The 13,325-nt window shown below is 46.6% G+C and overlaps 1 protein-coding gene across 1 annotated transcript in view; it reads left to right on the plus strand.

Annotated features, from left to right (window-relative positions):
- The window catches only part of CDHR3 (cadherin related family member 3), a gene marked incomplete at both ends in the record, with an annotated part of 32,380 nt that extends 26,983 nt beyond the window's left edge, over positions 1-5,397 (plus strand). Inside the window, 3 exons of the mRNA XM_084206491.1 lie at positions 1,233-1,264; positions 2,299-2,347; positions 5,084-5,397. Coding sequence (XP_084062617.1) covers positions 1,233-1,264; positions 2,299-2,347; positions 5,084-5,397 — 395 coding nt within the window. The remainder of the gene's footprint in view (positions 1-1,232; positions 1,265-2,298; positions 2,348-5,083) is intronic.
- Positions 5,398-13,325: the final 7,928 nt, after the last annotated feature.

A 13,325-nucleotide genomic window follows, 5' to 3' on the forward strand; every position in this document is an offset into this window, starting at 1 on the left:
AGTAGTCTGGTACTCTGGCATAGATGCTAAAGAATGACTGTATTTTTCACACACAATTTGTATGCTATCTGTTAAAAAATAATCCCAGCCATCTAGAGCACCTTCAGGAGTCCTCTCCACTCTAATTCCCTGTTCTCTGATCACTTCTCTGATCATTTGCTCCCTTGGCACCATTACTTCACATACATAAAGATTTGTTTTGAACTACTGGTGCTTTCAAAAGGGTTTGTATAACCTAGTAGGGAGATAAATCACACATGGAAAAGCATGGTTTTTTAAGCAGTCTTGTTCTTTTTAGTTCCATTACATTTCTGCTAGAAAGCACTGCTCATATGGGCTGAGTAGGACCCTGCTCTTGTAATTCCCCTTTCCTCAGTCAGTATCTCCCAACTGGAAAAAAATGCAGGACTAACAAACCCCACAAAATCAGCTGTTCTCTTCGTTGCCCAATTTGAGACATTTCAGTGTTGGCTGATTTCCAAAGAGTGAACGCTTTTTGCTTTCTGAAAAACTGGTTCCCAAATGCTGGGCAGAACAGGCCATACAGAATAGGTTTCCCATCAGTGCTCAGGTTGGGATCCAGCTGCAGCACTTGAGTTTTACACACCTGGCTGGGAAGCACATTTGTGGCCAAGCACAGTTCTCCAAAGAAAGGCTATTAAACAAATTGGCAAGGAGTGAGTGAGAAGAAATCATAGCAACTTGTTGGGTATCATCCACAAATCCATGCTGTTGAGATGCCCATGGCACTGCTGCTGTATTTGTTTGCATGTGGGATGAGCTAATAGTGTGGTAAATTCACACACAACCAAACTGTTCTTCAATCTGAATTTCACTTGACTGAAAATGCAGCTCTTCCATGTTTTGTCTCCAAGCTGATATTTGACACAAGCTTTGCAAGCACAAGCATTTGTGTAAAACAATAATCTGCATTTCTAGTTCAGATATTCCCAAAGGTGAATTTCTGAATTTGTTCATATTATTTAGAAAGGGAAATTTGTTTAATAAAATTACTATTCATTCATTACTGACTTTTCAAGGCTAGTCTTCTGATTAGTCACTAGCAACTGTGGATTCTCATTCAGGATATGAAAATAAATAAGACTTGTTTAAGATGTCTCAGCATTTGGGTAGAAAGAATGTCTATTTCTTTGAGGAAGTCTCGACTTTGGTGTCTACAGTCACCATCAGAAAATTCTGATTATTGACAATGTGCATTTTCCTTTCTGTAGAAAAGAAGAAGCCTAAGAAAGAAGTAGCTGTGGTAAGTGCTGCTGGCCTCAAAGGAAACCCAAGTTTTGCCAGCCCCATCGTGCAATATGACCATAGGACCCTTTCTATGAATGGTGTCTGCTTTCCACAGAGAATATAGAAATGATAGGCAAGGAAATAATTGCCTTCAAGTGCAAAACACTGTCCCAGCTGGCCTCTGTGTTTGGAAGCAACAAGGGGTGTGAGGGGTGCTCACCTGCACTGGGGCCCCATTGCTTCCAGGTGCCCAAAAGCTGTACTTGGGAGGTCAGACAGGCTGTGCCCACAACAATGACAGGGACACTTGCTGCAGAGGTGGGACAACAAGTGTCCCAGCTTCACTGATGGCAGCAGTGCACTGCTGAGACTCCACTGACCTGTGAGCTAACTCTGATCCACCTGAGTGCACCCAGCAAGGTGTGCCAGCACACCCAGGCTGTAAAGAATTTGGCCTGGATAAGCTGTTTGCAGCAAAATGTCAGAGATGTTTCCACTGCTGGAGATGTTTCTTTGCTCCTGGGTCTCAGGGCTCCTTCCTTTTTATAGGCATAATTGCATAGAGGCTGCATTATTGTATAAATACAGAATGCTCTCAGGCACTTGGACCTTTGCAGGTCCAGGAGCTGGACTGGGATGACCCTTGTGGGTCCCTTCCAACTCAGGATATTCTGTGGATCTGTGCCAGGCACTTTGATTAGTGAACTCCCTCTCCCCAAATTTTTCAGAGAGGAGTTTCCCAAGCCTACTCTGGGTGGAGGAGATCCTCTTGTGGTAACACATGTGGAGGCATTTAGCATGTCAGAACTTATTAATTCTCCTTTAAATATCTAGTGAGGAAACCCTACACCACAAATGGCTCTTGTTGCCATTGGACTGTGGTCCAGTGTGTTGCCATTGGACTGGTTTAAATAAAACCCAGCCTAAAGGAATGCAATATAAAAGTCACACAGAGCCACCTCCATCCATGTAAATCACCATTTCTGAGTAAATGCTCCTCCTTCTGACTTAATTCACAGTTTTCATTTTACATTTTGTGTTTCTTCACAGACAATGACAAAGCTAAACACTGTCTTTGATGGAGAAGCCAGAGACCCAGGTAATAAAAAGCAATTAACAGAGGAAATTAATATTAGGCTGGAAAAAAACCTGGATTAGTTAATGTAAATATGGCTTGACATTGGCTTTTCATATTTCCAGTTTGCTAATTCCAAGGAGAATGGGAGCTATGTCTCAGATAATGAAGATGAAGACAGTGCCTCAGTAACATTTGTAATGGTAGAATATCCTTACAGCCCTTGAAAGCACACATCTGCTGGTCAGACTGTTCACTGCTCCTCTGCTAAACTGGAATGTATGGATTTGGTATAGGAAGGGGGGAGGGGAGAAGGAATGTGTTGCAAGCCTCCTGCTCTGGTGCTGTCATAGCTACGTGGTCTCACCCATCTCGTGTCTGGGAAATGGCCAGAAGATTAATGTCCCTGCAGAAGTGCTGCCTTCACCTCCTAAACTTCTCCCTGGAGAAGTGGGTGGGTGATTTGCTGGCTCCTGCTCAAAGCTCCTTCCTTAGAGCAACAGTGTGTTGCTGTTGTTTATCCAAGGCTCAGACATTGCTTGTGGGGGAGAAAAGGGAAGGCCATCAGCTGGCAGCAGCTACTGTGTCACCAGGCAATGCACTCTGGGCATATGTGATTGACCAGATGGGAAAAGCAAAAATAAAGTGAAAGCTACAAACCTCAGGATGAGCTGGGGAACTCATCCAGCTCCCCAAGTGACAGCCACTGCTCTGCAGCAGGGCTCATTACAGGAAAAATATTTTTTGTTTTACTGAGGATTGATCTGGCTTACCTGATTCCCCTGAAACATGGCCCCTGCCTGAGCCCCTTACTTTGATTCTTGGCCTGGAATTAGGGTGCCCAGCCCTGTGCCTAATGGCTGAGAGCTCCAGCGTGGAGATGAGGGGCTGGTAAAATGTGACAATCAAACGAAATAAGTTTTTTAAAAATAGATCTGAAAATAAGCCTGAAACAATATGTCCAGAAATCATCCAGAAGAAGGCAGGCTTGTTTCGAGGCTTGGATTCATCTGGCAAATTTCCACCAAAGTGCCTGTAACTTGTATTTCTTATTAGCTGGCTCAGAGCTGTTGGATGTGTTGAGCTAATGGGAAACACTAGGCATGGAGACTTCAGTACAATTTGGGCAAACAAGTGGGACCCTACTGTGCAATTAAGTCCATCCACAAGGCTGCTCAAGGCTGGCTTGATCCAGGTCCAAGCTCACCTGCTATTTATAAAGAGATCTGGAGGAATGGGTTCCAAAATCCCTGCTTTTTCCCCTGTGTAACTGCATTTGTAATATATTAAACATGGGTAGTCTCTAGGCTGCTGCAAGAGCTGCTTTCCAGTCTTCCTGCAGGACAGCTGGGGGCTCCCTTTCTCAACAAACCTGACCATACTGGACTTAAGGATATCTGAGCCCATCCAAACATTCATCCAGAGCCACAGCATTTGTGTCATGCCTGACACAAACATTAAGCTCTAACACAGCTCAGTGGTGACAACAGGGAAATGTGTGCTCCCCACTCCTCCCCTCTCTTCCCCAGGACTCATTGCAAACCCTGGAGGATCAAAGGTTCCTGGCTTGGAAATGAGATTTAATAATTCCCAGGACATCATCTGTTGAATATGATTAAGAGTGATGGTCAGAAGCTGGTTCCTGGTCTGGGCTGCTTTAACATGTCCGACTTGTAAGCAATCAGAAAAAATAACATGTAAAGAGGTCCAGGTTCATCTTGAGTCGCTCAAATTGTGCTAATGTGTCACAAACCATTAATTCTGATACAAACTGCAACATTTAGTAACATGTAACCACTGTTTCTGTCCAAGCCTTAAGGGTCTTGTTTGTCTTTTATTCTTTAATTACAAAAAGTGCCATTATAGCTCCTGACTCCCTTGTAACAAGATACAGTGAGTTAGACTGTGAGGTGATCACACTGGACACACAGCAATTTTTTCACTTATCTCTAGGTAGCAATGAACTGAAGAAGAAAATATATTGCTTTTAATGTACAAGTAGAAATTATCCATAAACCTGAATAGAGACAGAACTCTTTCTGACAATGAGAGATAGCCATGTGTGCTAAACAACACAAATTTAACAGTATTTTATCTATATGAGAAAATCACGTACTTGTATGAAACACACAGTACTCCACTCTATTAATGGCAAAGGTAACAGGAAGCCTGGAAGAAAGCATTTTGTGTAAAGGGAGAAGGAATGTGTGCAGACAAGACTCACTGGATTTCCAAATCCTGGGTCAGTCCAGATGAGCTGACATGGTCTGGAAGATGTATGTAGCATGCTGTGCTCCTAAGCAGGGTTTGCTACCTCTGGTAGGCAGCTCTATATGACAAAATAGGCACAGACATATACAACAGTCTTGCTCAGTATGGCTGAAGACAGAAGTTTTGTCCTTACAGCTATGGATGTGTTTGTTACACTGCCCATGTTAACCCCTAGTAGCTGGAACTTGGATAGATTTATAGGGTGATAAGAAATTTATTTCTTTTGGAACAGGAATGTTTTAAATATGCCGGTTCTCCTAACTGCAAAGCCAATTCTTACAGTGGCAGAACAGCCAACATCTCCTCTGAGCGGCCACTGCGATGTCCAGCTCCCCACAGAAATGAGGATTTCCCTCTCAGGGCTGCCTCCCCAACTCATCTGAATTCCAAATGCTTCGCATCTCATTTCAGTTCTGTGCTGAGAACTGTAATGTCTTAACCTGATAAAGCAGGAATGATTTTAACCTGTTGTCTTTTTGTTCTTTCAAGTTACTGGCAGAGTGTATGAGTTCAATACACGGTCGGGGGCCCGGAGGTGGAAGAAGAGCAATGAGCCCCTTCAGCCAGTGCTGGCCATGCAGGTAATGTCCAGTGCCACAGAACAGAGTGGCCAAGGGGTGGATAAAGCAGAGGCACCAAGCAAACAAGAGCCTTCAGAGAAGAGGAAAGAGCTGACTGCAGCAACAAAACCAGCTGCCAAGCCCTCAGCAGGGCAATCAGAAACACCAGGCCAAGCTGGGCTGAGATTGCAAAAGAAGAAAGAGGAGTCTGAGGATGGGGGCTTATCCTCACCAGCCCCTTAAGGCAGGAACTGACGTCCTCTCCCAAAATAAACTCTGCTTTTCTGTTAGGCCAGAGTGCCTGAGACTCCAAGGCACACCCCAACTGATCCCTGATCTGAACAGCCAAAGAATCAGGTGTGATTTTTCTCTGTCAGCTGTAAAACAAAAGGTGGTCATAAGGTGTGTAAACTAGACCCAAAGGCAGGATGAATCTGGATACATCTTTGGCAAGTGCGTGTAAGAGCAGGAGACAAGAAGAAGAAACAAAGCAGAGTCATGGACAGAAGCATTCAGTGCCCACTGCCTCCTACAGACCCTGGTAGTTTCCCCCGAGAAAGGTGTGCATCTCTGGCAGGCATGGCCCCATCCTCTGCCTGCCTTTGGGAATGGCAGCATAAACAGATGTGCTTTCTCCACAGTCAATGGGGTCTCCTGTCCCTGCTGAGCAACCAAATGAGTGAAAAGCACACCAGGGTAGAAATGTTTGCTGGTAGAAGCTAAAAATATTTCCTTTTCATTCAGTATTTTATTTCAGCCCTTCCTTGCCCTCCCATTTTGCTGTAGAAAAGTCCACAGCTTGAAAGCAGTTCTGGAGTAGAGAAAACTCACAGCTCCTTGTGGCATCTCAGTCTGTCAACACTTTCAGCTTATTTATCTTTTGTAACACTAAGAGCATTCAATATCTTCACCTTTGGTATTTCCTCTGGCACATTTAATGCTTTACAGGATGAAGTGGAATATACTCAAAAGAATAATGACAGTAAACACATGGGGTGAAATAATCTTTTCTGAGTGTGAGCATGTATAATGTAAGCGCTGTCTAAAAACCTGATATAAAACAAACAAACCCGACAAGATTCTATAAAATTATTTTAATCTGATGAAAAGTAATTATAAATGATGACTTAATACTCCATGGCTTGTCTTGGCTTGTTTTTTTTTTTCCTGATTGCAAGAATGTTTTTTGACAGCAAGGGACTGATATCAGGTGGTAAAAGAAAATTTCAGTTTAAGTTGAGCAGTGGCAGTCAATGAAGATTATATTCAGTCTCTCACATACGTTGTTTTTGTCATGCAATGAAGGACCTGGATGGAGAAATCCAGGTTGAAATTACTGGATGCTACACTTCACAAAAACAGCTGTCATGGTGCTGTAACTCTTTGCTGTGCTCCAAAGGAGTGGCTTGGCTCGGGAGCCACTTCCCTAACACAAATCATCTTCAGTCAAATGTTGTTTCATTGCACAATCAGAAACCCAGTGTGTAATGAACACCACAAAGGTACAGATAGGAATGACTGATTTATACTCCCTGAGCACATTATCATTTACTGTGTCCATGGCAGTTGTCATAACATTGTTTGACTCTCCAGCACCAACAGGGGCAGCCACACATTCAGTGCTCCAACCCACCATTGTTTGCATTTTTTAGCTGTAAATACAGCACATTCAGTTTCTATTCAGGCAGTTTTCCAGTGACATAAAGAAACTCTGCAGTAGCTGGTAGTGCTGCTGTAACTCTGATCTTCCTAGCACTCTGACACCAATCTATCCATATGCATACCTGGCACCTCCAGACATTAGATTTTATTACCTGAAGAAGTTAACTGCATTATTTTCATGACAGGCAGGCACACAGGTTTTTGTATTTACTCTCCTGAGCATTTCTCTAGGGCAGCTGCTTTCCTTCCTTGATTATTCTAGCTCTACTTCAGTGATTAAGGGATAAATACATTTTTTTTAAGGCAAGGGAGAGACAGGCTGTAGTCTCAGCCAGGAAACTGGCAAAGAGGCAGAGGAATACTCATCTTACTCTACTACTGCTCCTGCTGCTGAACTGCACAAACTCATTTCCTTCCTTCTTAGGGAAATAGCCCCAACTGCTGGTATCACAGCAGGCTCTGAACTCCATGTATGCAAACACAATGTCATGGCCAACACTGCTGGTGCCATGGTCTCCCACAGCTGGGCAACAGCTGGGTGAAAGGCAACTGCTCTTGGAGTGGTGCTCTCATAGTCCAGACTCAGAGCAGCTGACAGCTGAGCTAAGAGGAGCCAAGAGGAGCTAAGAGGATATAAGAGATGCCAGATCCAAGCACTAACACTGTTAGAATGCCTGCACCCAGTTGAGGTGGGTTTAGCTGGTGTGCTCAGCATTTGCAGGGGCAGGGTTAAGCAAGGTAAAGCATCCTGTGAGTCCCATGCTGCTCCTGCATGAGGAAACAAGAGTGCTGACCACAAAGCACAGCTTCACCCTTCCTGGTGTGAAATGCTGATCTCCAGATCCAACTCATTCTTCATCTTGATCTTTCCTATAAAACCTTATTTTGGACATGCATAGGACTACTTCCCTTGCTTAGGGTCAACAAAATCAAGGAATAACAAGGTTTTACATGAGCAGTAACTTTATGCTAAAGCAGCACCATTTTCCTACCAGCTGCCCCTACTACTATAAGTGTTCTTCCTGTGAAGGAATCAAGAGTGAATTCTTGGTCTCATTGAGCCAAAGCAGATCCATTCATGTCTCTGGCTTGTCTTTGGTAGGACAAGAGCAGAGAAGGTAGAACTGGCTGACCCAGGTGTATGCTTGTTACTTATTGTATCAAACAATACGTGAAAAGGTACTTTGAATATAAAAGCAGCATACATTATTTTCATAAAATAGAGATTATAATACACTGTGCAGTACAGCTTTAAATGTTAGAAACCTCTTCTAATTGTCAGAGGAGCTTTTGTGCTTTTTTTAATTCAGAAGTCTTTTGAGAACACAGAGTCAGTGTCTAGAGTTGCCACTAGATGGACTGAGAGCAAAGATTAAGTGCAGCTCTACACAATAAAAGCATTTGATTATTAGAACAATTAGCCAAGACCATGGGCACTTTTCATCATTTGAAGCCTTCAGAGGTGAAGAACAGCTGCTGTGTGCTGTAGAGGGTCAGACTAGATGATGAGAACAGCCTCTCTAGTCTTCAACACCTCTGTCAGTCTCTGTGAACACAAAGTGTGAACTTTGGTGCCATTTATTTTAGAGTGATGACACTGATAAGCTGAGACTAGAAGAGGAGGAAAGGCACCTGGTGGTTCAAGCAGACTGGCTGGGGGCAACAGTTTCTGACCTACAGCTGCCTATTACATGTTATGCAATAATTTTATCTGAAGTCCAGAAGAATCAGTGTGAGTTCTGCCACAGCTTTTAATTGCTATATCTCCACCTATTACACATCTCTGAAGTGCTTCCAGATCTTTGGACTGACATTGCTCTGAAAGTTTCAAGAGTGATTAGGAAAGAGCACAGGTCACTTTCCTGGTGGGGTCAAATTCCCCCAGGCAGTTTATGTGTGATCATGTTACTGGGGTTTTCGTGCTTTTCTCCAAAGGCTCTGCTTTCATGCTGGTGTTATAAATAGCACTTGTAATAAACATCAGAAGTCTCAGCTTCTGGCAATGTAACTTAATTTATATCAAGGAATATAAAAGTGCTGATACTACATTTCTTCATGATCTGAAAGAGACCTACACATAAGAACTACTTGAGCTGCAGAGATGGACAAGGTCTGCCCAGGAGGCTGCCACTTTGGGACTGCTCATAGGAGCAGGAGATGGTGTTTGGATCCCCTCAGAGGAGGAGGGTCAGACCAGGGGAACAATCCTTCTCCTCCTGAGCAAAGAATCTGGCTGCTAGCTTATTTTATGAGAACCAGATTGCAACACCATAATGTAACTAACATTTTAACAGCAAGCAGCCACAACTGCATATTGCACATGCCCCAGCTGGCTGGGTGTCTGACACCCCCAGCCACAACGGGCCCTTTGCAAAGCTCCAGCTGAAAGGCTGAGCACTGGGCTCCATCTGCACATGCCTTGTCTGAACTAGTCCCTGCAAGCTCCCTGTGTTGTCACAGGGGAGAAAGAGACACTGGGGGTGGCTTATTAAAAAGCAGACATCTAGAATAGATCAGATGAGCTATGCCCTGAGAGCAGCTCTTTCTGCATGCCTAGATCAGATACCAATGCCTGCAGAGTGCACACAAAGGTAAATCAGCTGAGTCTCAGCCCAGGCTGTTCAGGTGAGGGCAGGACTGTGCCACTGCCCCAGTGCCTGAGGAAGCTGAAAACGAGGGAAAAACAGCACGGAGGTCAGCCAGGCTCTGCTGCTGCTGCTCAGGTCCCAGGGGGGATGGGCCATCACCCACACCTTGTCAGGGCTCCAAGGTCTGCTTTCTGGGACCTGTCTTGGGGTAACTCTGCATCTAGAAGCAGATGTCATGAGATGTGCATCAAAGCAGCCCCTTAGAAAAGCATGGGCCTGGCCAGGAGATTGAAGAAGTCAATACAAGCTTCAGCAAGTTCCTGCAGCAGGCTAGGTGTTATTGAGTGAGAGACACACTCGCAAACAAAACAGATGAACGCATCTGACTCTGAATTGTATTCAAGAACAGCACCACTCTGCAGTTCTTTGGTACCAAACTTCAGCTGCTGTGGGTCAATAGATGCCTGGGATTTCAGCTGGTGAAATGAGATGGGCAAGGCACGGCTTGGTCTGGCCATGCAGTTGTGCTTCATTTTTGATTCCTGCCTGTGGGCACCAGCTGGGGCCATGCAGACTGGAGCAGCAGTTCTGTGTTTGCACAGGATTGGCCCCTCTGTGGCCAGCACTGCCTGCTGGGCAGCTGTGACACCTGGCTGCTTCCAGAGGGGCTGTGTGTATCCCATGCACATGAACCTCATTTGGGGAGGGTTTGCAGCCTGGCTCCTGTTCATGTGGGCAGGAGGGCTGGTGGATGCGCAAGCTGCTGTATCCGCACGTTTAGCACAGCACCCTGGGAGGGAAGAGGGTGGAAAGACAAAGACCTGCTGGAGAGGGTCCAGCAAAGGGCAACAGAGACAATGAGGGGTCTGGAGCATCTCTCTGATGGGGAGAGACTGCAGACACTGGGCCTCCTTAATCCAGAGAAGACTGAGAGAGGATCTCAACATAAATATCTCAATGATGCCAAGAGGATGTGCCAGACTCTTTTCAGTGATGCCAGTGACAGGATGAGGAGCAATGGCCATTAAAGTGAAACACAGGAAGAACCACAAGAAATTCCACCTCAGCATTAAGAAGAACTTTATGTTTGGGGCGGCAGAGCAATGGAACATCTGCCCAGGGACGTCATGGAGTCTCCCTCTCCAGAGACATTCAAAACACACCTGGACATATTCCTGTGGAACCTGATTTTGGTGATCCTGCCTTGGCAAGGGGTTGGACTAGATGTTCTCCAACAGTCCCTTCCAACACCAATTACTCTGTGATTCTGTAACAACAGGAGCACCCCTGGCCCCATCGGCCCCAGGCAGAGGAGAAGCCCCAGTGCCCCTTTCTCTGGCCTGGTCCCAGTTCTCTCCAGCCATTTCTCCTTTCCTGCAGGTACAGAAAGCGATGGCAGAGAAGGGCTCTGTGCCGTCCAGCCAGCGGCTGCTCCGCTGAAACTCTCCAGGCGCTGCTGGCAGGGAGGGAGGCAGGGCAAGGACCGCGCTTGAGGCGGGGAAGCGGAGGCACGGCCTTGGCCCGGGGCAGCACGGCCGCGGGGAGCCCCAGAGCCCCGCTCCCGCTGCCCGGGCTCCAGCTCCTGCTGCCGCTGCCCGGGCTCCGGGCTCCCTCCCGCTGCCCCCGCTCCCGCAGGCTCCCCGCTCCCGCTGCCCCGGCTCTCGGCTCCCAGCTCCCGCAGGCTCCCCGTTCCCGCTGCCCGGGCTCCCCCGGCGCTGCCCAGCCCCGCGGTGACACCGAGGGCAGAGCCCGGCCGGGACGGGCGGCACCGGCCCCGCGCTCCCTCGGGCCGCCCGCGCTCCCCCAGCTCCGCACGGGGCCCGAGCACCGGAGGGGCGGCGGCTGCAGGGCCCGTGAGAGAGGGTCAGGCAGAAAGAAAAGTGAACTGGAGAAGAACGAGGGAGAAGAGCCCGACCGCTAGGCACCATAGCCGTGCAGGCGTGCCCGGAAAGAGATGATCCCCTTACAGGATTTATCCGCTGCAGAGCGCACCGGGTCACTCCAGGAACGATCAAATGACCTATTTTCTGTTTGCTTTGAGCTCCTCCCTTTGCCACACTGAACTGAACCCGTTCCATGCTGTTTAGCTGAGACACAGGATGGGTGCTCCTGTACTTCATCACCTACTCTTTTTTAGGCAGGGAAGGATGCTCCGGCAGTTCTCAGCACAGCCATGGGCACCAAAGCGAGGAGGAACCATATTCAATCCATTTCACACTGAATTTCTAAATGCTCCTCCCTGCAACATCCAGCCTGATCACATCTTCCCACTTCATGCAAGCAGCATAACTACACTGACACCTAGGGAGGAGGCTGAGGCTTCTCTATTAACTCCCAGAACCAGGGCTAGCTGTCTAATACACTTTGAAATGCCCTTAGAGATGCGAAAGCTTGCAGCCTGTGGCAGAAACATCTATGAGATTAGACACCCCCAACATTTCAGGGAAAAAAAAAAGCAGTTTAGGAAAGTGACAGCATTCAAAGACATCAAAATGGACACTAATTTCTGCCAGTGGCTTTCTGCCAAAGGGTATTTCCTAGTCACTATACCAAAACACAGCAGTATTTGCTTGCTATGAAATACTAAAAACCAAGCACTAAAATCCAAATATGAAAACTCACCTATTCAGCTGCTACCCAGCTATGAAAGTGTCTGAAGGAGTTTGACACCTTTTTCTGTCAATCACTACCCCAAAAGCCTCCCCAAATATCTGAGCAGCCCATTTGAGCCTGACCAGGGAGATCCAAGTCCCACCAAGGTCTAACAGCAGCATATCAAGCTCAGTGATACAGAAACCTCAGTGAAGAATTTCCCAAACTACCTTGCCTGATGCCAGGATGTGTTTTGGCATTAGACCAACCCCACTGGTGCTGGAGGGGATGAGAGAGAAGGGGCAAGTGAGCAGAGCATTGGTGTGACCCTGTCTGTCTGCACAGGGTGGGTGATGTCCCTGGGGCAGCTGACAGCTCACCCACAGCAGGGCACCCTCCAGGACCAGCCCAGCTGCAGCTTGTACCTTACACCCTCCTGTCCCCTCCCCACCACGGGTGCACATGCACTGAGGGAGCCAGCTTGGATGATCAACAAAGAACTAGAGTAACAGACATTTCAGGACAGCATCTTAGTGCTGCTCTGACAGCTAGGTCAGGACAGGGATTTCCTCACACACAGCCAGTGCTAAATCAGTACCACGTTCTTACATGCTCCTGAAGAGATCCTGCCCCATCACTGAACCAGAAGCTTTTTCCACACAGTTGAAAGGGCATGAACTTACCCTCTTAACAAAATTAAGCAGCAGCCAGCCCCAGGGTGCCTCCAGCCACAACTTGGCTATAATCACTCTGTTGGCTCTTCTTGCATGAAGGAATCACTGTCCTTTCAGCTTTGCCAGCTGTAGGTCATGACAGGTGGTTGCAACTGAATGGCAGCTCAAGAGATTAATCCAGAAGGGACCGATCCTTTCTGTCCATTTTGGGGCACCAGCACACATGCATGGCCAGTAAAATCCATCTCTCCAGCCTGGAGGCCTATTGCACTTGCTGTAAATCCACACAAGTAAGTGCCCAGCTCATGGAAAAATAAGTTCATGGTCTCTTGAAGAAGAAAATAGAGATCTTCCAAGTTTGCAGCAGTCCTGCTCTACTTCCAGCAAGAAAATGTTGAAAGCTCTGAGTGCCCACATTGGCCGCATATTAAACCAGACAGTCAGTAAAGTTCAAAATTAAATTACTTCCTTAATTAAGAGCTTTCAGGGCCTCAGGACAAAAAGGAAATACAGGCCTGTTGGCTTTTTTACTTTAGCAAAGCATTTCTCAGATTCATTTCTTGGTCTATCTTCATTCTGGAGATGCTCTTCAAGGAGCTGAATGCAAAAAGCCTCCTGTGCCTGCCAGTCCTTTCTCATTACTTTTGATGCACAG

Source organism: Fringilla coelebs, assembly GCF_963513975.1.
Source record: "Fringilla coelebs genome assembly, chromosome: 5".
In the NCBI taxonomy this organism is placed as follows: domain Eukaryota; kingdom Metazoa; phylum Chordata; class Aves; order Passeriformes; family Fringillidae; genus Fringilla; species Fringilla coelebs.